This window comes from Cibotium barometz, chromosome 2, assembly GCF_041138505.1.
Source record: "Cibotium barometz isolate CiBa-2024 chromosome 2, ASM4113850v1, whole genome shotgun sequence".
NCBI classification, from domain to species: domain Eukaryota; kingdom Viridiplantae; phylum Streptophyta; class Polypodiopsida; order Cyatheales; family Cibotiaceae; genus Cibotium; species Cibotium barometz.
This window is the reverse complement of record NC_141047.1, coordinates 59,615,208-59,632,450: the sequence shown is the minus strand read 5'-3', so window position 1 is coordinate 59,632,450 and position 17,243 is coordinate 59,615,208. Positions and strand designations below refer to the sequence as shown.

At 44.3% G+C, this 17,243-nt stretch overlaps 1 protein-coding gene across 1 annotated transcript in view; it reads left to right on the top strand.

Annotated features, from left to right (window-relative positions):
* Window positions 1–16,389, top strand: part of LOC147641283 (D-xylose-proton symporter-like 2) — a 41,952-nt gene extending 25,563 nt beyond the window's left edge. Inside the window, exons 13-14 of the mRNA XM_086820054.1 lie at window positions 5,128–5,265; window positions 15,822–16,389. Of these exons, the coding sequence (XP_086676180.1) occupies window positions 5,128–5,265; window positions 15,822–15,950 (267 nt within the window). The 3' untranslated portion in view covers window positions 15,951–16,389. The remainder of the gene's footprint in view (window positions 1–5,127; window positions 5,266–15,821) is intronic.
* The last annotated feature ends 854 nt before the right edge of the window (window positions 16,390–17,243 follow it).

Here is a 17,243-nt window from a genome sequence, read left to right as displayed (position 1 = left end):
TTGTTTCACTGTTCGCGGTATAGGCTAGTCCAGAACCTTATGAACTCGGTCATAGTCAATGCTCAATCCATCTCGAGTGATCTTGTGTCCCAAGTAAATGATGTCGGTCATAAAGAACTCACATTTACTTAACTTAGCATATAGTCGATTCTGTCTCAAAATAGATAAGACAATCGTGAGGTGTCTGACATGATCCTCAAGAGTACGGCTATATATCAAAATATCATCCAGGAACACCACCACAAATTTTTTCAAATGTTTACGAAAAAGATCGTTCATCATTTGCTGGAAAGTGGCTGGAGCATTGGTTAACCCAAAAGGTAATACGAGAAACTCGTAATGGCCATACCTAGTCCGAAAGGCGGTTCTTTCGACATGCCTTTCATGAATACGTATCTGGTGATATAGCTAGTACGTAAATCGATCTTCGTGAAATATTTCGCTCCTGCTAACTGGTCAATCAGGTCATCTGATCTAGGGAGAGGATAATGGTTCTTAATGGTCAGCTTGTTCAATCTCTTGTAATCTATACACATTCTCCAGGTATTGTCCTTCTTTCTCCTAGGCAACACAGGTGCACCCCAAGGTGATTTACTTGGACGGATCTGGCCCATCCTCAAATAATCTTGGAGTTGTGTAGCCAACTCATCTTCCTCAGCTTGGTTCATCCTGTAAGGTGGAATACTGATAGGATGAGCACCAAGGATCAAGTCAATACGATGATCTACTGCCCGTTCAGGTGGTAAACCCGACGGCAGTTCCTTAGGAAATACATCTTGAAACGAATCAAGTATCTTCTGTAATTCTCTGCTTTCAAACACACTTAATTCATTGACAATCATGGAAGGTATGAGAAATGAAGAAAGTAGAATCAATACACAATGGGAAGCGGTATACAAAGAAGAATCCATCATATTTCCAAAATCAATTGTATTTACAAGAGGTGCTTGAGAGGGATGAATACAATCACCTAAAATACTATACTTGGTGTCCCTATGCTGAAAAGAAAAAATATGACTAGACCAATCTATCTGGACTTGAAGAGTCTTAAACCACTCAATTCCTAATAACAAGTCTACATTTTCTAGATGCATTACATAGCATTCCAGAGTGTCTTTGTAGTCCTGAATGTGGATTGGAAGCATCTCCACCTTTCGATCCCATACTTGCCTTCCCGCAAGTAGGCGTACCTCATAGGTATGATCGCTGGGTGTCGTATCAAGACTCAATTTCTGCACAAGTTTGTAGTTAACAAAGTTGTGTGAGCTGCCAGGGTCTAAAAGAATGTGAATCTTATGGCCATTCACGTCTCCATAAACTCGGAGAAGATCATGTAAGCCAAATACTTTAGAATTGAACAGACAATCAAAACAAGTACTAGGACGAGAAAGTATAGTAATTGACGTACTTGTCAAAGACAACTGATTAGCTGTCTTTGGCTTGGGTCTTGCGTTTGTCTTGGTACCCTTTTGCTTTGGGCACTCGTTGCGCATGTGTCCTTTTTCTTCGCAGATAAAACAACGTCCTTCCTTCTTGAGCTTTAAAGTCCGAAGGAGTCGTTTCTTCTTTGTTGGTGTCGAACTTGAATTCTTCGAAGGTTGGTCCGAAGACTTTCCTTCTGTCGTGTTAGCCATAGGTGTGGAGAACTTTCATTTATGCTTGTTCCCCTGCTCGGTAACGGGTTTCGACTTGGAAGAGACCATTGTATCATCATAGATACGAGCTGAATGAATGGCCTCGTCCAATGTTTTGCATTTGTTATTTTTAACTTGTAAATGGTAGGAGTCTGGTAAACCAGCTACGAAAAACCCCAAAAGAGTAGTGGGATCTATCTTTGTAGCTTTCATCTGCAAGTCCCTAAACTTTTGGAGGTAGACCTCATAAGTGAGGTGCTACGAGGTCATGGTCAAAGCTGAAAACCGGGCAACAACATCGTAATCATCCTCTTTCTTGAGGAATTCTTTCTTGAAGACGTCTTCGAATTGTGCCCAAGTCATTGGCTTAGGATTGAGTTCCTTCCACCAAAGCAAAGCTTTGCCGGACAGGAAACCTGTTGCTAACTGGATCTTCTTTCCATCATCATATGGATGAAACTGAAAGTGAACTTGCCACTTATGTAGCCACGTGTCCACAATCTCCTTGGTGCGTTGCTTTTGCTCGCCTCCGAACGGTTCCGGAGTAATATTGGGGCCTAAAGCAAAGGCCAAGGTATCCATACCCGATAAAGTAGAGAGGGTAGTGGTCAATAGAGCGATGGAGTTCTGCAAAGCTTGCATCTGGGCTGCGATTTGTGCCTGACGTTCCGTTGAAGAAGCTTCGAGAGCTACTTTGAACTCTTGGAAATCTGATTTTGACACAAAATCGTCAAAAAGATCGGCATCGGTACCTTCCGTAGCTGGCAAGCCTTTGTGTTCCACAAGGGGCTCCAACTTTGATTCTTGGGTTGACATCGTGAAGAGGGCACGTGGAGAGAAAATTTGATCTTTGCACAATAAAAATGCAAGGGAACTTGAGAGCTTGAGAGCTTGAAAACTTGAGAGATGTGTGGCAAGAAGCCCACTTAAGGGGTTTATAAAGGTTTCCCCAAAAGCCTAAAATTCCCAAAAGCTATCTTTAGCTTTTGCTTTTCTGTGTTTTTTTTAAATAAATAAATAAATAAATAAATATATATATATATGGATATATATATTCTATATTCTTTAAAAAAAACACTTTTAAACCTTGGAGGAGGGGTTTTCAAACTTTTTTAAAAATTTAAACTGAAAAAAAAACGAAAGCCCAAAAAAATGAGTTCTTTCCGTGTTTTTTTTTCTCATCCCTCCTGGATTAGCCGGTGTGCTGTCTGCTGACGTCAAGAGCTGCTGGCGCTAGCTTTCTTGCCAGCGCTTGCTCGCTTGTCTCGTCGGCTGCTGACATCCGGTACCTTCTCGCTATCCTGCGCCTGCGACAGCCCGTGTAGGCGTGGCCATAAGGCCACGTGGCCTGGGCGCCTGCCTTGCGTGGCCTGGGCGCCTGCTTGGCCTGGCTTGGACGCGTGCGCTAGGCTGGTCGCCTGGCTACGCAAGCCTGGCCGCCTGGCTACGCACCTGCTTACATAGCCTTGGTCGCCCGCCAGCAGGGCCTCTTTCATACTCTTGGGCGGCTGTCAACCTTGCCCAGTTCGACCAGTATGCAAACTCGCCAGCATGTTCACCTTCTCACACGCTTGCTCTCTCTCTCAATCACGTTCAACCAAAAGCAACGTGCTTTTTTTTGTTTTCTCTCTCTGCAGTTCGTGTGACTGCACAAACGAATCTCTCCTCTTCTTTGCAAAGCAAACGACCCTACTTAGACTACCACCTCCCATCAACATGGGTTTCTTTGATGAAGAAAAACACATACTGAATCTGAAAACAGCAGTATGCACAGAAAAAACAGCAAGCTTTTTAACACATACCTTTCTTCGACCTCATCTTCTCTACCTACCGACTTGCTCGTTCACGAGGTATGCTTTGATACCACTGTCAAATCCTCACGGATCTCCTCGTGATCGTTCTTGGTACGAGAATCGAATCCTGCAAACAAACGAACAAACAAACAAGGGGGTGCAGGCAACCATGACAGCCGTGGGCAAGCCCACAGTCTTGGCTGTCCCCACCGAGCCACGAGCTGAGCTAACTAGGTTGACGTACCGACCAGTCTCCTCCTCGCGACGTCCCATACCGCCACGAAGCTGCCCTCGTGGGCCTCGAGATTGTTGTCGGCCTCGGCTGCATAAAGCAAGTTCACGTTTGCACTAGATCCAGGCTCCAAGACCATAGAGCTCTCACAAACTCACGAGACTCTCTATGTCTCAATAACTAACCTTGGCTACCCTTTTATAGGCTCTTGGTCGGTCATCGGGCGTCCACACTTGGGCGTCCGCCCGTCCATACTTGGGTGCCCGCCCGTTAGTATATCCCTAACTCAACTCGTCAATCAGCCTGCCTAGCTCCAAGCTTCCCCAAGCCTCGAAACTAGTCTTGCGTGCGTGTAGCACACGGTAGATACACACTGTGCACTTGACAGGCATAAGTGGCAAAGCTATCACCCAGGCGGGTCATCAATGTTTGCGTGCGTGTAGCACACGGTAGATACACACTGTGCACATGACAGGCATAAGTGGCAAAGCTATCACCCAGGCGGGTCATCAATGTTTGCATCACTAGTTGAGCTCAATATCTAAACACTCCTCCTCGAGCTCAACTCCGCTCAAATCCACACATTGCACTCCAAGTAATCTCAATACTTGGTAGAACTGAAGCTTTGGGGAGAGCTCAGTTGGAGAGAGAAAGAAAGAAAGAAAGTTATGTTAAATGTCTCCTAAAGACCCAAAGGATCTATGAAACCAAAGTGATACAATGCTATATGTGGTATGTGTCATCATGGAATAGAAAAACAAAACAAGTACAAATAAGTATGCACTTTGTAGTAGGAGATGCAAAAAGTCATAAGAGTAAAGAAATAAAAGATCAAATGGGCAGGTCATTGTAACAATCATATGCGAGACTAGTTCTATGAAAAGCACAAGTGAGCTTTCCAGGAGGTGGTGAGCACTCTACATGTCCACAACTTGTCCATTATCCCCCTCTGCCTTCTCTGTGGTTCTGTGAATCGTTGGGTCTGTGGGATCTTGTGGGTGACTAGTCCATGGACATCTAGACTGCAACTAACTGTTTGAATGTCATAATGAGGACTTCTTGGGGTGGAAATTTGATGAGGTGTGCTCTGGTTTGATCTCCTTGTGTTTCCTCCTTATGGGCTTATACGGGCAATTAACACATGAGGGCATAACAGTTCACTTGACAAATCAATTCAGTATGTTTATGCTCTAGGAGCCCTTGTCTCGGTCAATGGGATTCTTTTAGCATAGGTAAATATATTTACTAATCTCTATAACAATACTTGGAATTTTTGTTGGAGAAGGTTTCAGAGGTGGTATGCGGAAACATCATCTTTGAGGAAATGTGTAGTTCATGCTATATCAAAAGTGTTTTTTGGTGTGAACAATTTTTTCTTAAGAACTGATTGATAAGAAGAATGGTAGTGCTCATAGGCCATGGTTCTATATATTTGACACCATTCAGAAATCTTATATATCTTGTGCAGGTCTCTTTTGGTCCCATCACTTGGCTCATCCTTTCAGAAATTTTCCCTTTGCGAACTAGAGGAAGAGCAATGAGCATTGCTGTGCTAGTGAACTTTGCAGGAAATGCTATAGTCACATTCGCTTTTTCCCCTGTACAGGTGCTCTTTTTGAATTGCTTATCAATTATTTACAAACATCTTGGTACGACTGATTTGTTTTTACATGCTCTCCTCTCAGGTTTCTACCAAAAGAAAACATTAAAGGAGTTAATGCTTAAGAAGTTTAAAAATCTCCTCATTTTTGTTTGTTTGTTTGTTTTTTTTTTCGTTCCCTGCCTCCCGACTAGCCTTGGGCCAAGATCTTCCTATAGTTACTGTTTTTTCTCCGCTCGTAGGTGCTCGCTCGTGGGAACTTTTTTATCCGATATGGGATGCTAGAATATGCCGCATATGCGGGGTTACAAAACTATGAATTATTTATCAGTAACATGGATTGGTTGATTAGATTTAGACTATGAGTTGTTTTGAAGTCGAACATGGCAGGTATTTTGTGCTTGTATGGTGGGTCAAAGACATGAGGGGCTGTCCTGGACTACAATGCACCGGTTGAGCTTCCCTGGCTTGTGTGAACATGTGCTTGTTTTGGCGGCTTTGAAAGGAAGGACTCTCACACTGACCATGGCATGGCACATGCCTTTTTGCATGTATGTGGAGATCCCCAAGATGGACTCTGGTGTGAGCCCATTGACATGCGAGGAGTTTATGCCTTTTGCAGGTATGTGGATGGATCCCCATGAAGGACTTTGGTGTGGGCCCATTGACATGCCAAGAGGAGTTTCTAGTTATACGTGGTGGATGGATCCCAGGAAGGACTCTAGTGTGAGCTCACCGACATGGCAAGATTATGTGTGGCTTATGGAGCCTGACTCGATAAAACATGTATGGGATATGGAGCATGACATCACAATACATGTGTGGCCTATGGGGCCTGACATTGTAATACATGTATGGCTTATGGAGCTTGACATGACAGTACATGTATGGCTAATGTAGCTTGACATGGTGTCTTTTCTCAGGACTAGCAACCTTCGTGTTCACTTAGCATTTATGTTTTGGGATGTTTCTGGAAGGATACTAGATCCCTGAACGTTTACGAAAGAGGAAAAAACTCTGGCGAGCATCTATGATTACAGTGGATCTGGACTTTTGGTTTTAATAATCAGATTATGTTGAATGGCAGTCGATTTGCAATACTTGAAGAAGAGTATTTCCATTGGTATTAGGCTTATATAGTTGCGGAAAAGTGTCTTATAAGACGGAGGGGATGTCACCATTTGGTCTCTTCACCAGTCGTGATCAGTGTTTCACACATTGAGCAGAGCCAAGGTGAGAATGGGAATTTTCCACAGAAGAAAGCTAAAGCATTCATTGGCATATTTTGGCCTGGAAGATGGCAACAGAGTATGAGCTACATGGGTTTTTATTTGTTGGTGTGATTTTTAAGGTTTCTAAGTCAACAGGTTCACACATCATTAAAGTGTGGCCGGACTTGTAACCTTTTGGGCATGCATACTAGACGAAGAAGCTGGGGAAAAAGCACGAAACTTGATATTTTTGGCAACTCAGCCACTTTTGGCTCAGAAGGGAAAAAGCACAGCTATTTTGGGGATGGTCGACTCCATGAAAAGGAGGGGGGATGCGCATGAGGACACTGAGAGGTGGGCAGCAGTTGCTGAGTTTTTTTTCTTTTTCTCAGCGCTGGTCGTACAGTAGGACAACAGCATTCTCTCTCTCTCTCTCTCTCTCTCTCTCTCTCTCAGAGCGCTAGCCATACAGCAGTGCAGCAGTCTCTCTCTCTTTGAGCGCTGGTTGTACACAGCAGCAACACTCTGATTGGTTCTATCTCTCTGAGCGTTGGCTGTACAGCAAGGCAGCAGCCAACTGGTACTCTTTTTCTCCCTCGAGCACTGGCCGTATAGCAGGGCAGCAGGCAATTGGTTTTCTCTCTTCTTCCGGAGTTGGCTGCTGATTTTGGGGGCTGTTTCAAGATTGTTTTGTATCGGTTCTTGGTGCTGTTTGTACCTAGATCTTTGAGCAAGTGTTTGATGAAGCTTTGTGGAGAATCCGGTGCTAGTTTGCACCCTCACCTTTGTTTGTTGTAACAACTTCTCCCTTGAATAAAGAAGTTCCTACGGGGGACGGCCGTTCCGGCTTAGTGCTGTGTTTTTGGTTTTGTTTATGGTTCTTCCGTTGTGTCTTCAAAGTTCTGTCGGATATTGAAGTGCCCATCCCTTTCCTTTGAGTTCCCCTGGATTGGTTTCGCTTTCACTTGTATAGTGACCTAGTTCATTCACACTTGGGTGCCCATTGCATAAGTGGATGTCTGCGGCTGGGACCCTTGTGGACTGGCCTTTTCCCACATGGTACTAAAACAAGGCCCAAAATATGCCTACAAACCGCACTAATCTCCTCTCTCATCACTCAAAGAGACCCATTCTTTTCGACATGTATCACTTTCTTCCCGTGAGAAACGTGCACCGGAAATCTCTTTTTTGAATTGCTTAACTTCTTTCAAATCAAACTTTCTTTTGGCTTGTCCTTCCATTTTATTTAACGAATTGATGGAATTCATGAAGTGCTTGCTTCATCATCCATCAGATTATCCTCATTGTCTAGTTTCAAGGATTAATCCAATGTTGATGTGTAATCTGCTTTGGTGTGGTAACTCTACAAACCCACCAACTATTTTTGTGTTGAATGTGGAAGCCTAACTGTACTTGATCTAGCCCTAAGCCTACTGATTAGGAACACTACTGCTAGAGCAATGATTAGAGAGGGAGAGGAGAGAGATGAACAGCATTTTCAGTATATTGATATGGTACAAAAAGATGTGTTTATATGTACAACTGTTGTGCGCTTTGGCCTTCGAAAATGATCAATTTATGACCTCCCAAGGACTCCCTGTGGACTGACTATGACCTGCCCCATGGTGGGGATCAGATATTCTATGACCGTGACTGAGACTCTCTAATTATAGACTCTTTAGGTTATCCCTTTCCCTTAACACAGCTATGGTCTCTTGCTGAGAATGTCATGCTTGATGCTCCAGCTTTGGAGCTCATATGCTCCTTTGAGCACACAGCTCCTAGGGAATGCTTTCCTTTGGCTTTGCTTGCCACTGACCACTTCATAAATGCTACGTTGGTTTCATTCTTCCATGGGTCTTTGCACCTTTCTTGGCACAACTTAGTGCTTAGATGGTTGAGCTTGAATGCTCTGATACCAATGTGCCTTGCTGTACTTGAAGAGAGATGAACTGTGTTTTCGGTATATTGATATGGTACAAGAAGATATCTTTATCTGTACAATTGTTGTGGCCTTTGGTCTTCCAAAAGGACTGTTTTCTGCCCTCCTAAGGATGGCCTATGGATTGACGATGATCTGCCCTATGGTGGGGATCAGATGATCTATGACTGTGATTGAGACTTTCTATTTATAGGCTCGTAGGCTGCCCCTGCCCCTACCCGACTGGTGTCGGCCAGCAGAGGACAAAGCCTAAATAACATTTAATGTATTACTTACTGCTGCCGACTTGGTCTATATGGAGCCACTAGTCTTGATTTATTGGGGACAAAAAACATGGGACTCTTCTTTACCATCAACACCTAAATCTAACCTAAATTTGTTGCCTAATCAGGGATTAGCTAGGAGACTATGTCCATGTGTGTGCACGTGACATTTTGGGTAGCTAGCTAGATTTTTGGGTAATAGCTACATTAGTGGAAAATAGTTGCACCTATCTTTGGGGGTATATTTTACCCTTTGTAAAAGCAAGCCAAGAGAAGCTGCAATTATAGAAAAGCTAATTCAAGCAGATATGTAAAACTCACAAACTGCATTCTTTGTTCTTCATAGCCTAATTGGTGTATTACAATTAATGTTCTTCGAGTGTTTCTCACTCTATTCTATTGTACTTGTGTTCAAACTTGATCTTTGTTATAGTGGTAACCTAACTATTGTTTCTTGACAAATTGCATCAGAGCCCAGTTGGTTCTTAAGCCTTTCTTCTATAGGGAACTTATCCACTTAAGAAACTTATCAAGTAGCTTCAGCTAATTTCTTTCTTTTATCTTGCAAATTTTCAATCCTTGTCATAGGAAAGCATCTCCCCCCCCCCCCCCCCCCCCAAAAAAAAAAAAAGAAAAAGAAAAAGAAAAAGAAAAAACCCTTCCATTAGTTACCAAAAATATAGTTGAAAGGCTAAGTACATGATCCAATCTCAATCAAGGGAGACACGAAAAACAATTGGAGATAGAGAGGGTCTCTTTCTTGCTGGCTGGTGGCCGATGCTGGACGAAGGCTATCTCATACAATTGGGGTGTGGGGGGAGGGGGCATCCAAACAAGTGGCTTGTAATGCCAAGTAACGTTGTTGTCTCTCTGAACTTGAGGAAAGGACCCTTGCTCCTAATCCGTAGAAAAGCCTCTTGGTGCTTTTGCATACGCTCACAATTGTCTTGTAGCTTCTCCCACTGGCCATGGAGGGTGTTTATGATGTCCGTCCATGTGCTCTGGATGGACTCGATAGGTGGTGTTGTAGTGTCCTCTATGGCCTCGGTGTTTCGAGCACGCCAAATGTGCCGTGTTGCTATATTGTTGATGATCTCCCACCTTTGACAAGGGCTTGTAGTACTTCCTGTTGGGGTTGCTGATAGCGGGGTTGTCATGATATTGTGGTGGGACGAGAAATGTGAGATCCTGTCCCATCTCCTCACATGCGAGGGATGGTGCTGACTCAGAGGTCCAGGCTATTGCCCCCCTAGGTGATGGTGCGGAAAATGTTTGGTCCATGGTGAAGATGCAGAGGATCCGCAACCAAACAATGCGCCTTGGGACACTCCCAAAGGCAATGCCGTTGTGATCCTTGGGGGTGTCCACACCCAGAACAAAGGGTTGGCAGAACTCCAACTGCCAGCCAGGTGCCCACTGCCAAGCTCTTGTGAGCTATTTGCCAAAGGAAGAGTGTAATCTTTCGAGGCCGGAAGCTATTCCACAACCATTTCCAAAAATCACGGAGGAAACGTGTAGGGATGCCCTGAGTCTGCGACTGTACTACTGTCGTTGGCGTACTATCAACCTCTGGTATTTGAATCTTGCGGCCCACACCGATTGTGTACTCAAGGGGATGTTGGGGGCGTTCTCGGGGGCAAAGGGATCGTGCCATTGCCACTCGCTTGGATCCCATTGTAGCTGCATCAATGGTCTGTCCTCCCAGAACCATAATCTCCATAATCTCTCTGGCCACTTTGGTCAGGGGAGGGTATCTGTGGTCATGAAACCCGAGCATTCTCACCTTTGTATGTAAAGTGCAACTGTTGAGGTTCTTTATTGAGGGGGGTTGATTGGCTCAATCTGCCCTGTGGTCCTATAGAGAAAGTCATGAGGGTGCCTCCATTTGCATCATGGATTGCTATCGGGATATCGTGCTTGGTAAGAACCCCTACCCACTCAAGGGGAGGTGGGTCTAGGACCGCCGATGCGAGCCGCCAAGAAGGGATGGAAGAGTCAATGTCAAGGGTGGAGCATGTCTCTGCCTTGGATCCCAACTAGGCTCCACTCTTGGGCCTTTGGCGGGAGCTGCGTGAAGGTGAGTCATCCTCCAAAAGAGTGGGCTGGTCCTTCGCTCAATGTGCCCCATGAGGCGTGAGGATGGGAGCCTAGCATGTGGCCACTAGGAAGCGTAATCAAGGGGTTCGAGACCAGTGGTGGTTGACGAAGTCTCTACTCATCTAGGACTAGGGGAGATTGGCGAAGAGTAGGTGAATGTGGTCCCAGGCTTGGAAGAGGTTGGCCGGAAATCGGTCCTTGAAGGCTGGGCTTGGGCCGTGGGTCCTCATCTCTGTGAAGATTCATTTTGGGGTTGGGGGCCAAGGACCACCAAGAAGTGGAGCTTGGGTGGAGATATGGGCCATGAGAAAGTCCTTCCATGGCTCACCACTTGGGAGGAGGCCTGTGATTATCAGCTTGCATAGAAGGGCTTTGCTTTGCATAGAAATATCAATAATGCCTAGGCTGCCTTTGTGGCGAGGCTGAATGATGACTTTCCAAGTCACCTTGGCCGTGTCGGCCTGCCATCGCTTCTTACCCAAAGGAAGTTGCGGACCAACCATTGACACGGTCTGGTGAAGGCCTAGCAAGAGGTGGTATACCACATGGTAGTGAGGAGGACTTGGTTCGCTACCACTACTCGACTAGCGAGTGATAGATTGGTTGTGCTCTAGTATAGAAGCTTCTTCCGAATGCTCGAAAGGAGGGGGGCATGCTGTTGTGATGTCAATCTTGACCTAGTAGCCAAGATAACACTCTGGCACTCGAAATCCACTAGAAGGACTCAATTGGGTGCTAACTGGGGTAGGGGATGAGCTAACCACACATCTTGTGCAAGTTTATCTATGCTTGTGAGGCGTTGCAAAAGATCTCAATTGCATCCGCAAACTTACGGAGATTCTCCACATCTCTGGAGAGGTAGGCCGTTGTGTCATTTGCAAACTCTAAATTGAGGAGCTCCTATTGAGATTTGATAGGAAGCCTGAGGCCTTGTAGTATGGTCTCCTGGGAAGCTAAAAAATTGCTCATCACCTCCGCCACAAAAAGGAAGAGGAAGGGTGCAAGGGGACAACCCTGTCGTACTGAACAAGAAAGTGGAAACCTTGTAACCTTGAGCGCCTTGGATAAAGACTTGGCTTTGAGAGGCTGAGTAGAGGGCAGAGACACCTTGGATCCAGGTGGTGGGGAAACCCATCTTGCACATATGTCATAGTCTCCTCGAGAAAGTCCCAATCCACCCTATCGTAGGCTTTCCTGAAATCCAGAAGGAGAATCACAAGTGCTGCTGTAGACGGGCGGTGGCAGACACCTCCCAAAAGGTGAAGATATTATCTAGGATGCTCATATCCTGTGTAAAGCATGTCTGCATGCCATGGATCAGATCTGGGAGGTGGGGCTATAGTCGACGGCTGATGGTTTTGGGCTAGGATTTTGTAGGTTGTCCCCAAGAGGGTGTAATGTCTCCACTAGGTGAATCTCCAACCTGTCACCTCCCTTCTTTGGGATCGATTGAACTGATCCCTCCGCAGTTTCTCTAGCATAGATTCTGAAATCGTAACCTCCAAGAGGGATAGGTCGTCACTAGGCGAATCTCCAACCTGTCACCTCCCTCCTTGGGGATCAAGTGAACCAAACCCTCCGCTAGTTTCTTTGGCATAGATTCGGAAATCTTCATCTTATCGAAGGCCGTGTGAAAGCCATTGCCAATGACGAAGAAACAATAGATCTGGAAGCCCATACTCACTTGAGCACTTGCCCAGGGAGTGCTTGTGGAGCTGTTGCAAGCTCCTCGGAAGAGAAGGGTGTTCTCAAGAAGCTCCAGAGAGCTGGTGGGACCACCTCACGCGTGTGCTACCGGACCCTCTCTCTCGCATCCTGTTCTAGTGGGGAGTGAGACTTTGCCGTGAGGGAACTGAATAAGCTAGTGTCTATGGTTTGAATGTGGGGCGGTTTGGAAACAATGGTGCTGTCCGGTCCTTGAAGCCTTGAGATGCCATCCCTCCGATGGTGAGGCCCTGTCACTTGAAGACATCCCGTGTGCCTTCGTCTTTGGCCCGAGTGCAAAAAGACGCGTGGGTATTGAATCTCTACTCCACTCTCCTCTCCTCTATGGAGTTGATCTCAACGCGGACTATGGCCTTCTGAGCCCCATGGATGAGCTCGTGCAAGCATTGAAGGGAGGCTAGGCTCCAACGGAGACTCCTCTCTTGCTTTCTAAACTCTGCTAGTTTGGTTTGAGATGCCTTTTGGAGAATGGCATTGATCTCATTGAGTCCTATATCCAGAGTTGCTATTGCTGTGCCCTCATGGAAGGCCAAGCTCTCCCATAGCTCCTCAATCCTCCTGCTAATCTTTGGGTCCTATATCAAGCTTGAGGTAGACAAGCTTTCTTTTATCCATTTCACCAGATTTTTTAACACAACTTTGTAACCTTTTGTCTCAATGGCCTTTATGGTCTTTTGAAGATGTTAAATAGAACTTCTTTCTTTCTTTCTTGGGTATGTGGACGCTTTGCTAAATTTTCTGTCAAGGGTTGCAAAGTTGGCGCTTTTGCTACTTATTATGAAGTGCTTTTGATGTTCACTAGCCCTTGTATGCCTGTACAAGGAGTATAGTGTGTTGTTTGCCTTGAAATGGTTTCAGGGAAACATTGTTTATGGCTCCCTTCATTGGGATGGATTATGTTTTTGGCTCCCTTTATTTGGGATGCATGGAACTTATGGAACTCATGGTTATCTCATGGATCGATGATTTCTCCTTGGATTTCTATAAGCGGCCAAAATGCCTGTAAAACTATTGGTGGCCGAAATGCCTATAAAGTATGTGTAGCAGAAATGTTTATGGAGCACCAGGATATCTATGCTTATGTTACACACTTGAGTCCACCTCTCCTTCAGGGTGTGTGGTCAAAGTACCAACACATTTGCCAGTATGAAAGGGGTTTGTGGACTCCAAGACGTCTGAATATTTGGAAAGTTACAAGCTTTGGGAATGGGGGATTATCTTGGAATACAAAGGATCACACTCCTAAAATCTAGGAGGGATACTATTTTTGGACAACCCCGAATGGAAATTCTGTTCGTATCATTACATCCATAAGCTAGGCAAATGGGGGGACTTGTTGAAGCACCTTTGACAGAATGAGACATTTTTAGAGATGAAGTTTATGGGGGGAACCATCTGTTAAATCGGGACATGTGGCAAGATAGTGGATCAAAGTGAGACAAGTGGCCTCACACTGACACCTTAGCTTTACACTTGTCATTATAGCTGTTACTTACCATTCTAGCTCATGGGAGGCCCAAATCTCTAAATTGGAGCCCTCTTTTTTCATTTAGAGGAAGCTCTTGCTGCAAATTAGCCTCTACCATGTTGGTTGCCTGCTTTCTTGTCAACTATTACTTGTGGAGAGTTCTTACACTCCTTCACTCCCCTCACCTGAAGGTTTCTTTCTTTCTATAGCCTCTTGATGGCTGTACCAGCTGATTTATGTACTATACCGGTTGCATTAAGTGATGTACCAGTTGATTTGAGGGATGTATCTTCTGTACCAGCTGAATGGAGGGTTGTATCTGTTGTACAAGCACATGTACTTGTTGTACCGGCTGAATGGAGAGCTGTTTTGGCTGAATCAGCACATGTACTTGCTGTACAGCCTGAATGGAGGCAGCTGAATGGAGGGCTGTACCTGCCTATAGGCTATCATGAATTCAGAACTTTATGTTCTATCACATAGGTTTCATGTAGGAAAGGCCATGAGGTGGATCTCACAAGGGAACATAGAAAGCTTTGGATACACATGGTATACAGTACAGAGGAGGTGGAGATAGAGGAACGTGCTTTACTCCATTCAGCATACTATGAAATTCAAGGATGCTATCAATGTTTGTCTAGGGAGGGGTTTGGTCCTATACAAAGAGTTATCGAGTACAAGAACCAGAGTTGGATTGAGACCCACCCACAGGAGACTTGTCTTGAGACATTCTGGAGACTTGAAGTATCCTGCAGAGCCAGGATATAGAAGAGATCAGGAAGAGTTAGTAGGAGATAGCAACATGCAGTCACATAATGAGGGCAGATGAGGATTGTTGATATGTTCCATTGACAGAAGGAGGGTTAACCCTCTGGACGAGATCCCCCCGATTCCTTTCAACATGGAATGTGCTTGTAGCCTTGGCAAAGAACTGTATCTCCAGAAGCCAAAAATAGATTTTTGGCACTCGCTAGTTTAGAAGTCATTAAATGTATATCATTTCTTTGTCGCATTAATGAGATGTTGTAGGCATCTTCTATTGCAGAATGTATACACTCAAAAAAATTTGGTCTCACAGGCCATTTTGGCCTTTTGCAGATCTTAATACTCTCTCTCTCTCTCTCTCTCTCTCTCTCTCTCTCTCTCTCTCTCTCGGCAGCTTGATTTTTCTTTTTCATGTTGTCTTGACATCCAGTTTACTAATGGATCATATGTAATATCTCTTTGGTCTTATAGACCCTTCGGGTCTTTTGTAGACATTAATACAATCTGTTTTTCTTTCTCTTTCGGGATCGTTTAGCATTATCACATTTTATCTAGCTCTGCTAGTAGTGATTCACTCCAAGGAGTCTTCCTTATCCCTTGGTTCACGGCTAATGTTTGTGTTTTTTTGGTAATTAAAAGAAGACTTTTCAATTCTATATCAATTTGGGAAGTTCATGAGCATGTAAGACTTTGTTCTCCTGCTTTTTTGACATTTCCCCCCTCTCTCGTCAATTGGGATTTTCCATATTGCTTATGCAAAGTGTTCTTCAACATAATCTTATGAATGTATGAACTCCTCAATCTTATAAGTGTATGAATGTTGTGTACCAATGCTTTTTGGTTGGTGCACACAACATAACATGCTTGCATGCATGCCTGCGTTGCTGAACACGTTGGCATACATTGGATTCTTGTACACTACACCTATATGGATATGTAATAGGTTTGTCTGTGTGCACACAATATAGATGCATACAGAAAACTAATGAGGTTATACTTGTAGTTAATTAGAGTAATTCTAGCCGTTTATAATGCATGCTGGAATGTGGTTTAGTTTCTTTCTATTCTCAATTGCTTTCTTTTTGCTGCAGGATGCCTTTGGCACAGCAATACCGTTTCTGGTTTTTGGAATCCTTGGTGTGCTTTCGGTTGTTTTTATCATATTTCTGGTACCTGAGACAAAAGGATTAAGCTTGGAAGAAATCGAAGCCAAGCTTTGAAGGGGAGATTGAATCGCTCTTTTATACTAGTCGTCAAAGCAAATGATAACAACTAAACATCTGTATCCCGTATTAATCCTTACACACTCCTAGTACAAGTGCACTTCTGCCTTGGGGGTTGAGGTTGCATCTTCTAGGCCTTGTGGAATCAAGTGCTTGGCAAATGGGAGAATCATGCACAATATGTAATTGGTGGACCAAGACAATTAGCTGAAACAAAAATGATGGCTCCCAAATTTTGTCAGAAAATAGAGGTCTACATGTCGATAAAGCATCACAATATTTTTTTATTAGGGAACGATAGGGGCTGCATCATATTCAGGATACTTCCAAATAAATAGGCACATAGCCTAGATTTTGTGGTGCGAGACACACAGATGAAAAGTCCAAGTTGATGTGTATTATACAAGAGTTGAATATTGAACCTTTTTATCTTGCATAGGCTAACGCATTCCTTGAATAATATTTTCAATAATCACGTTATATCAATCTTTCAAAGTATGTGATATGTTTGCTCATTCTCGACCAACTTATGCTATGATTTATCCAAAGGTCTTTCATCGCGAAGAAAATACATCCACATTATTCTACTAGTAGGGGATTTGTTTGTTTGTTTTCTTTTTTGCGTGCCCCGGTGGGGGGCGGTGGTGTTCTTGGGTATTAAGTATAACAAAAGTTGAGACATAAGGGTGGCTCCTCCAAAAGCAATTAATGCCAAATGGTCCTACAAGTAAAGAAAGAAAGAAAGTTATATTAAACGTCTTCTAAAGATCTAGTGGGTCTATGAGACCAAAAGTGATACAATAGTGTCAATGTAATCTCATCATGGTACAAAAGAAAACAAAGATTAGAGCTATGAGTGTGGAATGTCAAATCCGAGGCATATGATGCAAAGTGGGAACATCATCATAGTACAACCTATGGAGCTAACCCCTTGGTAGGGGGAGGGGGCCGTCAAGGATATTGAGCATGGGGTTAGCTTTCAGAAGGCTTTGTAGATCTATCGGCGTGGGATGGTGACTTTGTGCCTCTTATTGCAAATATCTTGGCACTGATTCCTAACCTTGAGTAAAGGTTTAAACATAGCCTCAACAGCAGGCTTATCTTATGCTAGAGTGGGGTCTAGTGGGGGGTTGGGCACTCAAGAGTGGCTCGATGAGGTTGTGGGTATGTCGTCCATGGTTGGTGGGGTGTCCTCTCGTGGTCTGAAGATTTGAGTGATGGTTGCTTGGGATCGGGGTGGATGTCTACCATGGGGTCTTGCGTCCTCGTGGTCGGAAGAATTGAGTGATG